General features: G+C 49.4%; 2 protein-coding genes across 9 annotated transcripts; one reads left to right on the top strand and one right to left on the bottom strand.

Annotated features, from left to right (window-relative positions):
* Nucleotides 1-31: 31 nt before the first annotated feature.
* EIF2B4 (eukaryotic translation initiation factor 2B subunit delta) lies at nucleotides 32-8,781 on the bottom strand (the record flags this gene model as incomplete). Of its 6 annotated transcripts, none has more annotated exons than XM_079941400.1 (13): nucleotides 32-3,341; nucleotides 4,022-4,202; nucleotides 4,600-4,777; nucleotides 4,916-5,043; nucleotides 5,278-5,380; nucleotides 6,076-6,152; nucleotides 6,354-6,468; nucleotides 6,701-6,792; nucleotides 6,980-7,062; nucleotides 7,328-7,534; nucleotides 7,730-7,865; nucleotides 8,189-8,232; nucleotides 8,611-8,781. In XM_079941400.1, the coding sequence occupies 13 exons, from the start codon at nucleotides 8,642-8,644 to the stop codon at nucleotides 3,142-3,144; spliced, it is 1,578 nt and encodes a 525-aa protein (XP_079797526.1). In that variant the 3' UTR covers nucleotides 32-3,141. The 6 variants fall into 6 exon arrangements, with proteins under 6 accessions (XP_079797526.1, XP_079797527.1, XP_079797528.1 ...); XM_079941401.1 differs by having other exon boundaries at nucleotides 7,328-7,531; XM_079941402.1 differs by having other exon boundaries at nucleotides 7,730-7,861; nucleotides 8,611-8,643.
* Nucleotides 8,222-14,712, top strand: SNX17 (sorting nexin 17). Of its 3 annotated transcripts, none has more exons than XM_079941408.1 (15): nucleotides 8,222-8,353; nucleotides 9,585-9,659; nucleotides 10,688-10,805; nucleotides 11,327-11,391; nucleotides 11,672-11,782; nucleotides 11,894-11,984; nucleotides 12,143-12,230; nucleotides 12,475-12,544; nucleotides 12,840-12,932; nucleotides 13,029-13,232; nucleotides 13,371-13,496; nucleotides 13,660-13,737; nucleotides 13,890-13,964; nucleotides 14,057-14,098; nucleotides 14,191-14,710. In XM_079941408.1, exons 3-15 carry the CDS (start codon nucleotides 10,796-10,798, stop codon nucleotides 14,302-14,304), a joined length of 1,167 nt encoding a protein of 388 aa, XP_079797534.1. In that variant the 5' UTR covers nucleotides 8,222-8,353; nucleotides 9,585-9,659; nucleotides 10,688-10,795; the 3' UTR covers nucleotides 14,305-14,710. The 3 variants fall into 3 exon arrangements, with proteins under 3 accessions (XP_079797534.1, XP_079797533.1, XP_079797535.1); XM_079941407.1 differs by lacking the exon at nucleotides 8,222-8,353 and adding an exon at nucleotides 8,896-9,091; XM_079941409.1 differs by lacking the exon at nucleotides 8,222-8,353 and adding an exon at nucleotides 9,130-9,325 and having other exon boundaries at nucleotides 14,191-14,712.
* Nucleotides 14,713-14,787: the final 75 nt, after the last annotated feature.

The raw sequence follows: 14,787 nt of genomic DNA, 5'->3' as shown, positions 1-14,787 counted from the left end.
CTTCCGCCCTTTCCTGAGGCATTTAAAGCTGTGTAAATCTCACAGGTCTCCATACACCGAATAGTGGAGTTCAGGATGTATAAACAAACAGGAAAGGGTGGAGTAAACCAATCTTTCTCTTCCCAGATAATCTCATCTATTAAATTACCGTGGTTACACAAAACATTTAAGAAAAGCTTGGGAGAAGCTAGCTAAGATTTAAAATCTAGAGCAAGGGGGGCTCCCGTCCCATTTGCCCTAAGTGGCCTAAAGACAGCTAAGGCTGCGCTGTGGCTTAGGACTGACTCCTTTCTGAGAGTGCAAAATCGGGTGCAGTCGAGGCTGCAGTTCCTCTAATACGGGGTATCTACAGTGCTTGTCCGATGAACAGCTCTCAACTTGATAACTTCAAGCATTTATTTTTCTATTAAAATTGTTTTCAAGCATTTATTTCTGTAATGAACAAATCTGACTCTTCTCCATTCCTGTTGCCTCAGATTAGACTATCTTTGACTTCCCCTAAAGCAAAATCTTTTTTATACTAATAATTGTATTTATTTTGGGGATAAGACATTCACATGGCTGCAAATTCAAAAGATACATAGGATATAAAGTGAAGAGTACCTTTCACCTGTCTCCAGCCTCCCAGACCACATCCACCCAGGCAGTTTTCTTGTTACAGGTCCAAGATACTTTCTGTATTTATACACATGCAAATACATATATATCTCCCCCTCACACACACACCTTTTTTTTTTAACCTTTTGGCCGCGCTGCGCATGTGGGATCTAGTTCCCCAGCCAGGGAATCTTTCCCCTTTTTAATTCAAACAGCAACTACACACACTGTCCTGCACCTTACTTCTTTTGAGTGTACCTTGGAGACTATTCCATTTCTCTATATAAAAACCTTCCTTATTCTTTGTTATGATTGCTTAGTATGTAATTATATGAATGTAGTAATAATTAGCCCTTATTATTAATGGATATCCAGGTGGTTTCCAGTCTTTTGCTATTATAAACAATGCTGCTATAAATAACTCTGTGTCTAAGCTACTTCAAATGTGCAACTATATGGCTAGCATTAAGTTCCTAGAAGCAGAATTGCTGGACCAAAGTTTAGGTGCATATGTGATTTTGATTGATAGGCAATCTCTTTTTAATTGATCTGGTTCTCTGCCTCTAATCTCTACCAGCTACCAGCTAAAGCACAGAGCTCACCCTGTTGAACCTCTGCTTAATTTTGATGATTGAGTGGTATGCTCAATATGTAAAAAAACATGAATTCATCATAATCTTTATAGAGAGAAAGCCAAAAATGCAACAACTTCTCATTGTATGCCACTGGAAGTAACCAGTGATCAATCCTGAAAACTGGCAATTAAAAGGAAAGAATTAAACATTTATCTTGCCTTTCCAGTATGGACTGTAATTCAGAATAGTAACTGATGAGAGGGCGTTCTTTATAGAAGATTATTAGCTAGTATGTATGGAATGATGTAATTAGGAAAAAAAATTCACCATGTTGCATCCTCTAATGAAATAATTCAGGCAACAATAAAAGTGGATGAAACCACTAAATAAAAGTTTGTTGGGAAACTTTAAAACACCTAGACCCTTTCATCACTGAAAATGGACCAACCAACCTGATGGCAAGGCAGTATGAAACATACTCAACCTGGTTCCTGGCACAAGTCTATGTCATGAGAAAAGAAGGGGCGGGGTTGGAGAGACTGCTTTTGATTACAAAAAATTTAAGACAAAATAACGACATGTAATATATGGATTTGTTTGGATCCTGATTCAACAGTAAAAAGCTGCTTTTGAGACAATCAAGGAAATTTGATTATGGCTTGGACAATAAGGAAGAGTTTAATAAGTGTAATGACATGGTAAGCTTCCATATTTTTTAGAGACATAATGACGTTTGGAGGAGTAAAACGATATAATGACTGGGATTTGCTCTAATACAACTTCAGCAAGGAAAAAAAGGGAAACAAAAAAAGCATATGTGGCGAATCTTGATAATTACTACATTTGGTGATGGGGATTCTTTGTATAGTTCACTGTACTTCTATGCTGCTTGAAATTTTTCAATAAAACATACACACACATACACACACACACACACACACACACACACACACACAAAATGGATGACTCTAACATATTTTTTAGGCTAACCACAATGGTTAGACTCTCACAATCTGGACCCAATCCAACCTACGTTAGCAGCTGTATCACTAATTGTCCACATAAGCCGAGGTTCTAGCTTTACCACACTACTTGACACTTTGGAATTGGCCAGTCATTTTAAGGCCTATTCTGTAGTCTAAGTTATTTCCTCTGTTCACCTGCGTTCTCATTCTTTTCCAACTGGGAAACTTCTTATCCTTCAAGGACTAGGTCAGATTTTACCTGTGAAGTCTTCTCCAACCTCACTAGATCTCCTGGCAACATCCTAGGTTACTTCCAATGAACTCTGTTCATACTACTAGTAGAATGTATCTCATAGTGTAGATGTCATCTGTCTTCCTCCATCATGATGAGTACTCCTTAATGGCAGATAGCGTAAAAATTACAGGCACAGTCTCTAGATCCAGAATGCCGGAGATCACATGCCGGTTTAGTTAGTGTTACCTTGGGCAAGTAACTTAACCTCTCTGTGCCCCAGTTATCTCATCTATAAAATCACACTTCATAGAGTGGTATTAATCTTCCTAAATGGATAAAACAGGACTACAACAGTTTATGACACACAGTAAATACTCAATACTAAGGATACAAAATATTAATATATTAATGTGTAACTATTTAACGTAAATATCAATATATTGGTTTAACTTAAATATTAATGTAATAATAATACTAAAATACTAAGGATAGGACTCTTACTTGTCCTTATTATACTCTTCCTCATGTCTAGCTCAGTGTCTGGCACATAGATACTCAATAAATGGTTGATGACTTGGATAGTTTATGGTCTCCATACTGACCTTCACTTTGGCCCCAAAGCACTGGCATGGAGGTTGGTAGCAGGTGCTAAGAGGGGCTGGACAGTCTGGACTCCTAACCTAAGTGGTGGCAATGCTAAAAGAGATAAAAGGCAGCAGAGTTGCTAAGTGTAGGGAGTATGTCATTTATTGACCCTGTGTTCACCCACTCACTGGTCACTACTCTTGACTCGCAGCACAACAGGTACAGAACTGCAAGGGATCATGCCCAGCTCCGTGATCACCAGATCCACCAGTTCTGGGGGGGTCACATCATAGACCAGATTCAACAACCGTAGGGACGAGTGGTTCTGCCAGTCAGCCAGGGCCACACGTTCTCCTCGCTCACACAGCAGATCGTCAGGGTCATCTGCAATGGGAGGTGTACCCTTTTATGTACTTTTAAAAAATAAGCTGTGGGGCTTCCCTGGTGGCGCAGTGGTTGAGAGTCCGCCTGCCGATGCAGGGGACACGGGTTCGTGCCCCATCTGGGAAGATCCCACATGCCACGGAGCAGCTGGGCCCGTGAGCCATGGCCGCTGAGCCTGCGCGTCCGGAGCCTGTGCTCCGCAACGGGAGGGGCCACAACGGTGAGAGGCCCGTGCACCGCAAAAAAAAAAAAAAAAAAATAAGCTGTGGTCTTCCCTTGTGGCACGGTGGTTAAGAATCCACCTGCCAATGCAGGGGACATAGGTTCGAGCCCTGGTCCAGGAAGATCCCACATGCTGCGGAGCAACTAAGCCCGTGCGCCACAACTACTGCGCCTGCGCTCTAGAGCCCGTGAGCCACAACTACTGAAGTCTGCACACCTAGAGCCCGTGTCCGCAGTGAGAAGCCCGCGCACTGCAATGAAGAGTGACCCCCCACTCGCCGCAACTAGAGAAAGCTCGCGCACAGCAACTAAGACCCAACGCAGCCAAAAATAAATAAATAAAATAAATTTATAAAAAAATAAAAATAGAAAATAAGTTGTACTTCAACCTCCCCTCTCCCTCCCAAATCTTCTCAGGTCCCTGGAACCTTCTCTCCTGCCCTCCTGGGCCTCCTTACCTAGCTCATTAGAGACAAAGGCATCAGTCTGCACACGCTCACAAAACTTGTATGTTTCACAGCAGACCAGCACTGGCACATTATGGGCCCGTGCCACCAGGGCCAGCTGTGCTGTCCCTACCCGTGACATCACAGACCCGTTGGCCAGGAGTGCATGAGCTCCCAACAGCAGCTTAGAAACCTATTTTGGAGAGTAGAGAGGAGGAAAAAAAATGTCATGTGTGACCAATGCAGAATAAGGTTCCCAATTCTTACCCAGGACAGCAATATTAAGGCAATGGGTAACAAATCTTAATAAAGGCTCTTGGAAAACACCTGACCGTTGACTCACCGCACCACCCACAGGAAAACTAAACTCTTTAGTCCTGTTCCCTCTCAGCGGCTACTAGTTTTATATAAGGTTCTTGCAATAGGTAGACATGCTGTATAACGTGCTGTAGATGCTTCTCCTACTAAATATAAACACAGCTGTATAATTCTAGTACTTCTAGACAATTGCAACGTTGGGAAGGCAAGACTATGTCTATACTACTATACCCTTTTACTCCAACTTTGGAGTTCTTTTCCTCTGCCCTCACCTCTGGGAGCACATAGGAAGCTGCAGGAATCAGCAGGTAGGAGGCAGGGACCCCAGCACGGACCAGAAAACGTAGTGTGTGCTTTCCCTCCAGCCGTGGCCGGCTGTCCACCACTACCACCCGAAACCGCCGGCCCTTAGCCCAAGCCTCCTGAAGAATTCGTGATACCAGAGATGAGCTAGAGTGAATGGAGAGGAGGATTCAGTTATAGATGTCACTGACTGATGGTCAGCTCATTCCTAAAGGGCAAAGGGGCAGTTCCTTCTTCAAATCATTTCACTCCCCAATTTTCTCAGTCACAGGGTCTGGCCCATACCGTCCATATACCAGGATTACATCTCCATTACTGATCTTCTCATAAGCAGAGCGTGAGATTGCCTGAGCTGCAAGCACAATCTTCTCTTGCACATATCGATCGATGGCTGCTCGAAGTTCTGACTTGGCCTAAATGGAGCAAGATACTTATGAAACAAAAAACAGACACAACCCTTTGATTATCATGCTGGATGCTTGAATATGCATATAATGACAGGCCTAAAGGGGGCCCAAGTCAGACAGACCCACCATCTCCTTAACCCTTGACCAGGCAGACCAGAGAGTTGCCCCTTCTGGGACCCCCAACATGTTTCCAGCTCTATCCCCCAGGTGCATGCCTCGCTCATTCCTCATACTCATCACCTCCTCTTCCCGCTTGGAGCTGCTCACACCCGTGATCTCCTTGTTAAGGAACTTGATGGCGTTGTACATGCTCGCTGACAGGGGACGGCACTGAGTCAGGAAGCTACAAAAACAACACCTTGCATCTGTGCAACTCTTCACAGCTCACAAAGCTTTCACATTTAAAAACATTTTTTTTAAAGAGAAGACAGAAAAATGAAAATAGAGGTAGAAGAGCAAGAAAAAGGCTCCAAGTGCAATACAAATTCAGTATTTGGCATCGTTAGTTTTCTTGGCTTTGTGCATGTTAGACCTGGTATTTCTACTGATAGAGTATTCCTATAGTTTCTCATACTGTTCAGTTTGACAGTCCTCAATAGTAACTAATACTAATTTTCTAGGGTGTCAAATTCAGAACCAGGCAGATCCATCTCCTGACCCTAAACATGGTCCTAAAGTAAATCGCTTGAGGAAATTGGATCCCAAAGATTACAGGTGGGGAATTTTGAAGTGTGTCCACATTTCACTGGAGATCAAAGAAGCCTAACTAAAAGAACTGTAGGCTGACTCACATGACAACTTCTTTTTGAAAGGGTTTTTTATCTTGAAGATTATGAGTTTGGAGGAACTAAGGTGATTGGCAGTGGAAAGAATCAGAACGTGTGAAATTCCTTGAAAATTTATTGACTTAAATAACTTTGTGTTACACATACTAAAAAAAAAAACCCTTTATGCTTTGAAAAAAAGAAAAACAAAAAGGGTCTAAGAAAAGGACTGAGCAAGGTGGGGTGGGAGCGGATGTGCAGTGGTCATCCTTACCTGAAGTAGGGCTTTAGTTTATTCACTAGGTCCCTTGACAGTTCTTCACTGGGAGGTGTGGTGTAATCCTGAATCACCTGTAGGGTACACAAGTTGATCAGCAAACTGCGCCCTAACAAAAGTCTCTGAAAGGGGGACAGGGTAAGCTTCTCTGAGGAAAGTCTTCTGAGGGTGGAGTCATTCCCTCTTCCCCCCAGAGATTACTCTGGGTGAGAGAAGCCGGGGTAGTGTTGGGGAAGGTGAGGCTGGATCATAAGAGATAACAAGATGGGACATACCTGCTGCAAGGCACGAAGCAAGGCAATGCACCGGGCATTGGAGCCACTGACCAGGCCCTGGGAGTACTGCAGGCCGAGTCGCACCATGGCTGGGTGGATCACAGAGGATGGGATGCTGATGGGATGGCGGTGTCACACACTTTGCAAGGGAACTTGAACACCTACCGCCCACCTTCCCCTGATGAAAAGGAACCTCCTTCACTCGCACAGACACCCCCATTTGAAGAAGCATGCCTTGTGTTCATGCTTCTTTCCACAGATCCAACCTCAAGTTTCCAGTCACTTTCAAAACAGAATTACTAAAACTCCTCATGCTTAAAAGTTATGACAATTTCATAAGCTCCTACCTCATAAACTGGGTTAGAGAGTTTTGTCTGCTGTACTGGGGTAGGTGGGAGAAGAGACTGACTTTGGATCCATAATCCTTTCGTGTAGGAACCTTGACAAAACAGGAGAACAGGACCAAGGGCCCAGAGTTTAAAACTGTGGGATAATGCTGGGAAGGAAGAAGATGGTGAGCCAAATACGCATCCTTTTCCAGGGTCTCACTTCGCCCCGAGCACCTTTCCTCCCTCTATTCCATCTCCCTAGGCTCTTTCTGCCCACACACCAAACCCACTTCCTACCTGCTGTCGTTCTGGTTTTTTAACAAGCCTCCTCAGAAGCGTGGGGTCATCAACCTGACTATGCTCGGGTAGACGCTTCACTCCTAGAAGATAACAATCGTGTTTTCAAGACACTGTAGGTGATAATGAGAAATCTCCTTTCAGGGCATAAGGGACATCAAGAAAGATTTAAGAGAGAGATGGAAAAAAACAGGAGAAAAGAGTAGAAAAAGAAACAGGGGTAGGATGAGGTTAAGGAGAGAATTGTGAACTCTGGGAACCAAGGTGAAAATTGGGAGCTGTTTTACTGTGGGGAAGCCTGAGCTAACATAGGCATTTGAATCAACAGAGGTCTTGAAGTGAAGATACCTGAGGGGGTTTCTCCAGCTGTGCTGGGGCAGGCCTGAGGAGGTGGGCCTCCTTGGTCCCCTTTTCTTGCCTGCTTCAGGGCCCGCTCAGCCTCCTGCTTGGCCCGCCTTTCAGCTCGAAGTTCAGCCTTACTCCGACCTGCTGGAACTTTCTCCTTGGCACTGCCCAACTGACTATCCAGTCCAGGCAGGTCTTTGGTCGGGCCTGCTGAAGGTAGAAGGAAGAGGTGCCCAAGCCCTAGGTAGGTAATAGCTATGCCCCAACCAAAGCTTCTTTTCCTGTTTATCTAAACTTTTTCCCTTTTTACTTGTTCAAACCAACTTTGTCCTGTCTCCCCCTCTTCTCTCCCACCACATCCCTTTACCAGCTCCACACCCCGGCCCTTTAAAAAAGCCCCCGCACCTTGACATTGGGCTGCAGAGACAGCAGAGCCAGTTTCTGGTTCTGCCCCCTTTTCCTCCTTCCGTTTCTTCTTCTGCTGTTTCTTTTCCTTCCGAAGCTGCAGCTTTTCTTCTTGGGTCATCTCCCTCCCCCCTGCCTAAGACACAGACATAGAACACTAACCTTCCCCAACAATTCCAAAAATAAATAAACACTACTGGATACTTACTAGTCTCCCACAGGATCCCTAATCCTTCCTAAGTCTCAGAAGCTACCTGTTACGAGCTTAGAGCCCACAGGGATCGAAGTTTCTCCTGCAGATCACAGTCACATTACCATTAGGGCTGAAAAAGCTCTGTAAAATCTCTTGGCTTTACCAAGAAATAAAGTGAAACGGGGATGAAGATTGGGTCGGAACGAAGTTGACACGGCCTCCTGCGTACCGCCTGACAGGCGGCTAGGGAGGGCACCCGCACTTACCCCAGGCCGAGGAACAAGCTCCGCCTTCATCCCAGATCCCGAGTCTGCATCAGAAAACAGGGCACAAAGTGAACCAGAGAGGCTCCGGGAGGGTTTGCGGGGACACGTATTCGGCGCTGCTGGCTGCTGGGTCTGCATGACCAAGGGTCCGCCACCAGGCGGGAGGTGAGCCGGGGATCGGCGTGGGGGACGCAGTGCGCGGCAGGATCAAAGGGAAGGGGGGCGGGGGAAGGAAGAAGCAAGCACACCTCCCGGAGGAACAAGCCGGTCCGCGGCACGGAGTGCGCCCGAAGCAGTGCGGACCAGAGTCCGGCGTGGCGCGGGAACCGAACGACAAGGCCCGGAGGTACTCAGGGCCCATCAGTAGCCGTCCGAGGCCCGTCCGCTCGCGTACCTGTTTGTGTGCCCGGCCCTTCACTCACCCTCGCGAACAGCCACAGCCACGGCAGCCATCATCCTCCGTCCTGGGCTCCGCCCGCCTGGGTCACAGGGACTACAAACGCTCCCTGGGCCGACAGCCTCGGCGCGCAGCCCCAACCGGACTACAAGCCCCGAAGTGCTCTGGGGCTCTGCACCTGGCTACGGGTCGCGATAAGGGCCTTTTCAGCTTTGGGCTCCCAATCCCGGCTGTCGGCTCTTGCCCTTTAGACTACAGTTCCCAAGATGCCGGGGGCGCTGCGCCCCAGAGCGGACTTCCCCAGCCCTTCCCACCTCTGATCGCAAGTCCCCCCCCCAAAATGGCGAGCGAGGCTGCGGGGACGTGCTGAGGAGCGGAGGCGAGCGTGCAAAGCCGCTGTGGCCCTCAGAGTCCGGACCCTGCCGGGCCCTGCCGCAGGGAACATGCACTTTTCCATTCCTGAAACCGAGTCCCGCAGCGGGGACAGCGGCGGCTCCGCCTACGTGGTGAGGAGCGGCCGGAGCCCGGCCGGGTAGGGGCGGGGATAACGGGCCGGAGCCCTCTCCGAGCGGCCTCCGAAGTCTGGCCGCCACCTTTCGGGCCTGGTGACAGGCCGCCGAGTCCCGACGGCCTCGATGGGAGCTTATATTACGTCTCAGATTCATCCAAAGGTCGCCCCAGCTCCTGTAGTTCCTTTGTTCGGCCGCATCGCCTCCCCCGGCTGGGCCGCGGCTATTCTGGTGGGCGTCCCTGGCCTCTTGGGGAGGAAGACTGCAGCCTGAGCGCCTGGGTTTTCCCCGACTGGTCCTTCTGCTTTGGGACCTGGCTCTGGGGAAAATCGTCTGGGCACCTTTGGACGATCTCGGCGCGTTGCTCAGGCGGAGCTGTGGCAGGCAACTTCCGGCCAGGGTTCTCAAGCCCCGCCAAAATGGCGAGCGAGGCGAGCGACCCTAAACAAGATCGCGACCCTAAACTGCTTGCCTGCTTTTGTGTCCTCAGGCCTATAACATTCACGTGAATGGAGTCCTGCACTGTCGGGTGCGCTACAGCCAACTCCTGGGGCTGCACGAGCAGGTGGGACTAGCACCCCTGCCTTGAGGCAGCTTCAAGCCCTTTTCTACACCTGGGCATCAGTGTCTCCATTTCCCTCCCCGTCGCTTTCTCGTAGGCTGTAGTTCCCCTTTAATCACTGCCACAGGGAAGGATTTGGTGCTTTATCTCATCGTCTGACATTTCCGGGGAACTCCCAGGAAGCTTAATGTCTGCCCCTAACTGCTCCTCCCTATACTCACATACTCCCTCCTTTCTTCTCTGTCCCCATCTTACACAGCCTGTACACTGCCTGTGCCTGTGCATGGAGAAAACGACAACCCTTCCCCCTAAGCTGCCAAAGCACTTTCCTCCTGTCATCTGAGCTGCAACTTGAAATTCTTTTTTCCTGCTCATATTGATACAAACCATTCACCAGTTTCTGTCTGTGTTCCTTGACTCACCTGAGCGGGTGTAGCTGTTCCAGCTATCCTTATGTGTCTGTGATGTAATGTTTCTTTGTTCTCTTCACCAGATTCTGAGCTCTGTATTTAACTCGGTACAGAGTCCTGGTTTTACTGATAACTAGTTGTGCAACCCTGAGCAAGTTACCTGATTTCTTTGGGCCTCAGCTTCTGCAACTGAAAAATAGAGTCATTGATCTGCAAAGTCCCTTTAAGTCCTAAAATACTTCGTGAATATATTTAGTTATTACTTAACTGTGCACATAAACTTTCTTTACCAAGCCTTTTGCTTCCTATGAGGGTTCAATGAACACAGCTTTACTAGATAAGCAAGGGTCTCCCTAGGCCCTGGCCCTATACAAACCCTTCCCACACTGGAGGAACAGACTTGTACACTGTAAGATTGGAAAGAACATATATCTAGGACAGAGGAACGGCTCCCTTGGGATGCTGCCCCTGCCAAAGGAATGATTTCCTGGATGACCAGGGTAGATAGGGGAGCAGGGACTAAGGAAAGGGAAGGGGAGCCCAAGAGAACATTATGAATGTGGATTGCCTCTTCTCATTTGCTATGTTTATGTGAAGAGTTGTATCTCTTTCTCCAAATAGCTTCGGAAGGAATACGGGGCCAATGTGCTTCCTGCATTTCCCCCAAAGAAGCTTTTCTCTCTGACACCCGCTGAGGTAGAACAGAGGAGAGAGCAGTTAGAGAAGTACATGCAAGCTGGTGAGTGGTTGGAGGGAACTTTAGGCTGACTCTGTTGAGGACTATGGAGAGAGACTCAAAACAGCTGCTTTTGTAGAAGGTCCTGAAGGAATCTGTACATCTGGGAAGCCTACTGTTTTATCTATTATTTAATTAGCAAAAGTAAATAGCATGCAAGGATGCTGTGGTATCTAGGTACCAGCAAAGCAATTTGGGCACTGACATCTATGAGGAATACTAATATGGCACTAACTAGTCTTAAAGCAGTTTCGATCGGTGGGGAGAACTTAACTTGTATCTGATGTGCTTTAGATGAACATTATTTTTCCCTGGTTCTATAGACTGGACTCAACTAGATGGTAGCCAAGGGTGGGGCAGGTGAAGAATTTATGCAAACAGCGAGTGAGGTGAGGCCAGTTGGGAGATGTGACAAGCCACCATCAGCCCAGGAAAGGGGACCTGGGGGGGCTGCCAAAAAGAGAACTGGGGGGATCCAAGAGGGAATCATAAGTTATTAGAACATCATTCTCTTGTCCCCACAGTTCGGCAAGACCCATTGCTTGGGAGCAGTGAGACCTTCAATAGTTTCTTGCGTCGGGCACAACAGGTAAGGCTTTGGATGGGACCAAGTTTTAAGGGAAGCACCTTCCTGCAGGGCCACATCATTTTAATGAGGTGGGTACAGAGGAGCCATCCTGGCACCTTTCTGTATGGAATGGGGCTTCTGCTGTACCAGTGAAATCAAGGAAACCCAGTCTATAATTAAACAGCTGAGAATAAAGTCACCAGAGGGACCTACAATACAACATAGTTGGGAAGGGTCAGAGCTGGACGCTGGGCATGTTGTTAACAAGGTGCCTCCCATTCCCGTGTATGCCCACAACCAGGAGACACAGCAGGTCCCAACAGAAGAGGTCTCCTTGGAAGTGCTGCTTAGCAACGGGCAGAAAGTTCTGGTCAATGTGCTAACTTCAGATCAGACTGAGGATGTCCTGGAGGTGAGGCGCTTGTTCTGCACTGCTCCTCCTCCCCCTGCACCCCAGGTTCCCAGGCTTGGGGTGATTGGAACCATCCAGCATGATGAGCTGTATTTCCTTCCTTTTTCCTAGGCTGTGGCTGCAAAGCTGGATCTTCCAGATGACTTGATCGGATACTTTAGTCTCTTTCTAGTTCGAGAAAAAGAGGATGGAGCCTTTTCGTGTGAGTTTGTCTGGACTTTACAGCTTCCCTCTGTTTCCACTAGTGAACTTGCCTGTCTTCCCCAAGAATGTGGCATTTCCCCAGGGCTTCTCGCTTGATTTCCCTCCCCTGAGTTTCATGACATTTTCTTTTTCTTTTCTTTTTTTTTACACCCATAGTTGTACGGAAGTTGCAAGAGTTTGAGCTGCCTTATGTGTCTGTTGCCAGTCTTCGGAGTCAAGAGTATAAGATTATGCTAAGAAAGAGGTCAGGGCTGGGCTTGGAGGAGGGAGAGGGTGCTGGACTGGATTATGGGGCCACGTATTGAGACAGAATAATCTGGACAAGGGGGTAGTGCTGGGTGTTTCTACCAGGCCTCCCAAACTTCCTCCAACTGTATCACCATTAGCCCCATAGTTCCAGATTGCTCCGGTTTTGCCCCTTTTCCATTCTGCCTCTTGCCTTCCCCCAGCTTAGCCCCATTACCCCTTTCCACCCCTTGGCCTCACAGTTATTGGGACTCTGCCTATGACGACGATGTCATGGAGAACCGGGTTGGCCTGAACCTGCTTTATGCTCAGGTGAGCTTGGAGCTGCCTCAGAACCCTTCCCCTGAAAATGGCTCTGGTGTCCCTCTGCCAAGAAAACTCCTTTCGTATCTTTACTGCCAGTTCATGGGGAAGTTTCTAGAATACTCTCAGGGCATCTGGCACAACCTCTACTCTCCCTGCTTTGTAAGCTGATATGGTCAAGGACTCAACTGCGAAGAGCTTGCTCAAATGTGGGGTGAGGGGTCAGGCTGGGCAGAGGTAACTGGACACTCTTTGGGTCTCTGACTGGGAGCCCCGAACACCCCACCCCTTGTCTCCGCCGCAGACAGTATCAGACATTGAGCGTGGGTGGATCCTAGTCACCAAGGAGCAGCACCGGCAGCTCAAATCACTGCAAGAGAAGGTCTCCAAGAAGGAGGTGAGCCCTGCCTCCCTGTCTCCCTCCAAGGGGTTGCTTCCTCTGGGCTGTCCCACTTCCCCTCCTGACCCGTCCCGCCTGCTGACTGGGTTTCAGTTCCTGCGGCTGGCCCAGACGCTGCGGCACTATGGCTACTTGCGCTTCGATGCCTGTGTGGCTGACTTCCCGGAGAAGGACTGTCCAGTGGTGGTGAGCGCAGGCAACAGTGAGCTCAGCCTCCAGCTCCGCCTGCCTGGCCAGCAACTCCGTGAAGGCTCCTTTCGGGTCACCCGCATGCGGTGCTGGCGGGTCACCTCCTCTGTGAGTTGGGGTAGGAGGGGGAGACCTTTGGGATGGAGGCCCGGCAAGCCTTGAGCTTTGGGAATGGGCTGGAGTGGGTCAGGGAGAGGCACATCGGTCAGAATGAGCTCAGCCTAATTCTTACCCTTCCTCTCCCAGGTGCCACTGCCCAGTGGAGGCACAAGCAGCCCAGGTCGGGGCCGGGGTGAGGTGCGCCTGGAACTGGCTTTTGAATACCTCATGAGCAAGGACCGGCTACAGTGGGTCACCATCACCAGCCCCCAGGTGTGAGCCCACCCTCAGGCCTCCTCTGGAGCCCATTGCACCGTCTCTCTTAGATACCCAAGTCTAGGGCTTCCAGGACTCCATGTGAGTGGGAGCCCTTGTCTTAGGGGTGCTGGGCTCAGGATGACCACCCAGTCAGGCTGAGCTCTCTCCTTGCCCTCAGGCTATCATGATGAGCATCTGCTTGCAGTCCATGGTGGATGAACTGATGGTGAAGAAATCCGGCGGCAGTATCAGGAAGGTAAGCAGCAAGCACAGACCCAGCAGCTGCGTGGCTGTGCTCTCCCTGCCTTTTGTCCTCGGTGTGATGCCTCTCCTGAGAGGGAGGGGAAGGGACTGGGATGCCAAAGCGGGTGATCAGCCCTTATCAGCGCCTCATGTCTCCAACCCCAGATGCTACGCCGGCGGGTGGGGGGCACCCTGAGACGCTCAGACAGCCAGCAAGCAGTGAAGTCCCCACCGCTGCTTGTAAGTACTACTCCCTGGTCAGTCCCCCAGCCCCCAGGCCTTGCATCACCTCCCCAGTGAGGTCTCTGACACCTCTGCCTCCTCCTCCCCAGGAGTCACCTGATGCCAGCCGGGAGTCCATGGTCAAACTCTCAGTGAGTTTCCCACGAGGGTTGGTGAGGTTGGCGTTTGTAGGGGACCTTAGGGAGGCTTGAGCCCTCTGACCCCGACCCTGCCTTTATTACAGAGCAAGCTGAGTGCCGTGAGCTTGCGGGGGATTGGCACTCCCAGTACAGATGCCAGTGCCAGTGATGTCCACGGCAATTTCGCCTTTGAGGGCATTGGAGATGAGGATCTGTGATCTCCAGAGCTCGGATGTCTGCCCTCTACCCTGGAGGAGTGTCCAGAAACTTGCCCTGTGCCTGTATCCCCCAAACTGGGGTATTTTTCTTCGTATTGTCCCCTTTTCTCCTCGGCCAGGGGCCTCCTAACCTGCCTTCCCTTCCCCTCCCCAGGGCTGGCTATACAAAGGATCGCTCAGAGCTGGCCTTCAATGCCAAATTAGCATTTAGTATTTTGCACAAAGTCCACGGGACCATGGCTACCTGCCTGGGGAGGAACCACAACTCCCCCCAGGCTGCTTCTGGCTTCTCGGGGCCATGAGCCAAGGGGATGGGCAGAGGTCTGTGTATGGTCTGGCCCAGCTCCCCGTCATTAAACTCAGCCTGATTGCTGCCTACCTCTGGTTCCCTCTCACTGCCCCTGCTCCCCCCATCACAGCATGGACTGCTGTGCTACGGGTGAGGCCAAGCGGTGCTTGCCACTGCCAACTCAGCATAGACGT

This window comes from Stenella coeruleoalba (assembly GCF_951394435.1).
Source record: "Stenella coeruleoalba genome assembly, chromosome: 13".
NCBI lineage: Eukaryota > Metazoa > Chordata > Mammalia > Artiodactyla > Delphinidae > Stenella > Stenella coeruleoalba.
The sequence above is the reverse complement of the archived record's forward strand: the minus strand, read 5'-3'. Positions and strand labels throughout refer to the sequence as shown.

Bases quoted from the DNA above. Each gene is read 5' to 3' on its own strand.
- SNX17 (XM_079941409.1), top strand. From the start codon at position 9,221: ATGGGAGCTTATATTACGTCTCAGATTCATCCAAAGGTCGCCCCAGCT. The intron at 13,233-13,370 runs GTGAGTTGGGGT...TTCCTCTCCCAG, and splicing joins GCTGGCGGGTCACCTCCTCT to GTGCCACTGCCCAGTGGAGG. The intron at 13,965-14,056 runs GTAAGTACTACT...CCTCCTCCCCAG, and splicing joins TGAAGTCCCCACCGCTGCTT to GAGTCACCTGATGCCAGCCG.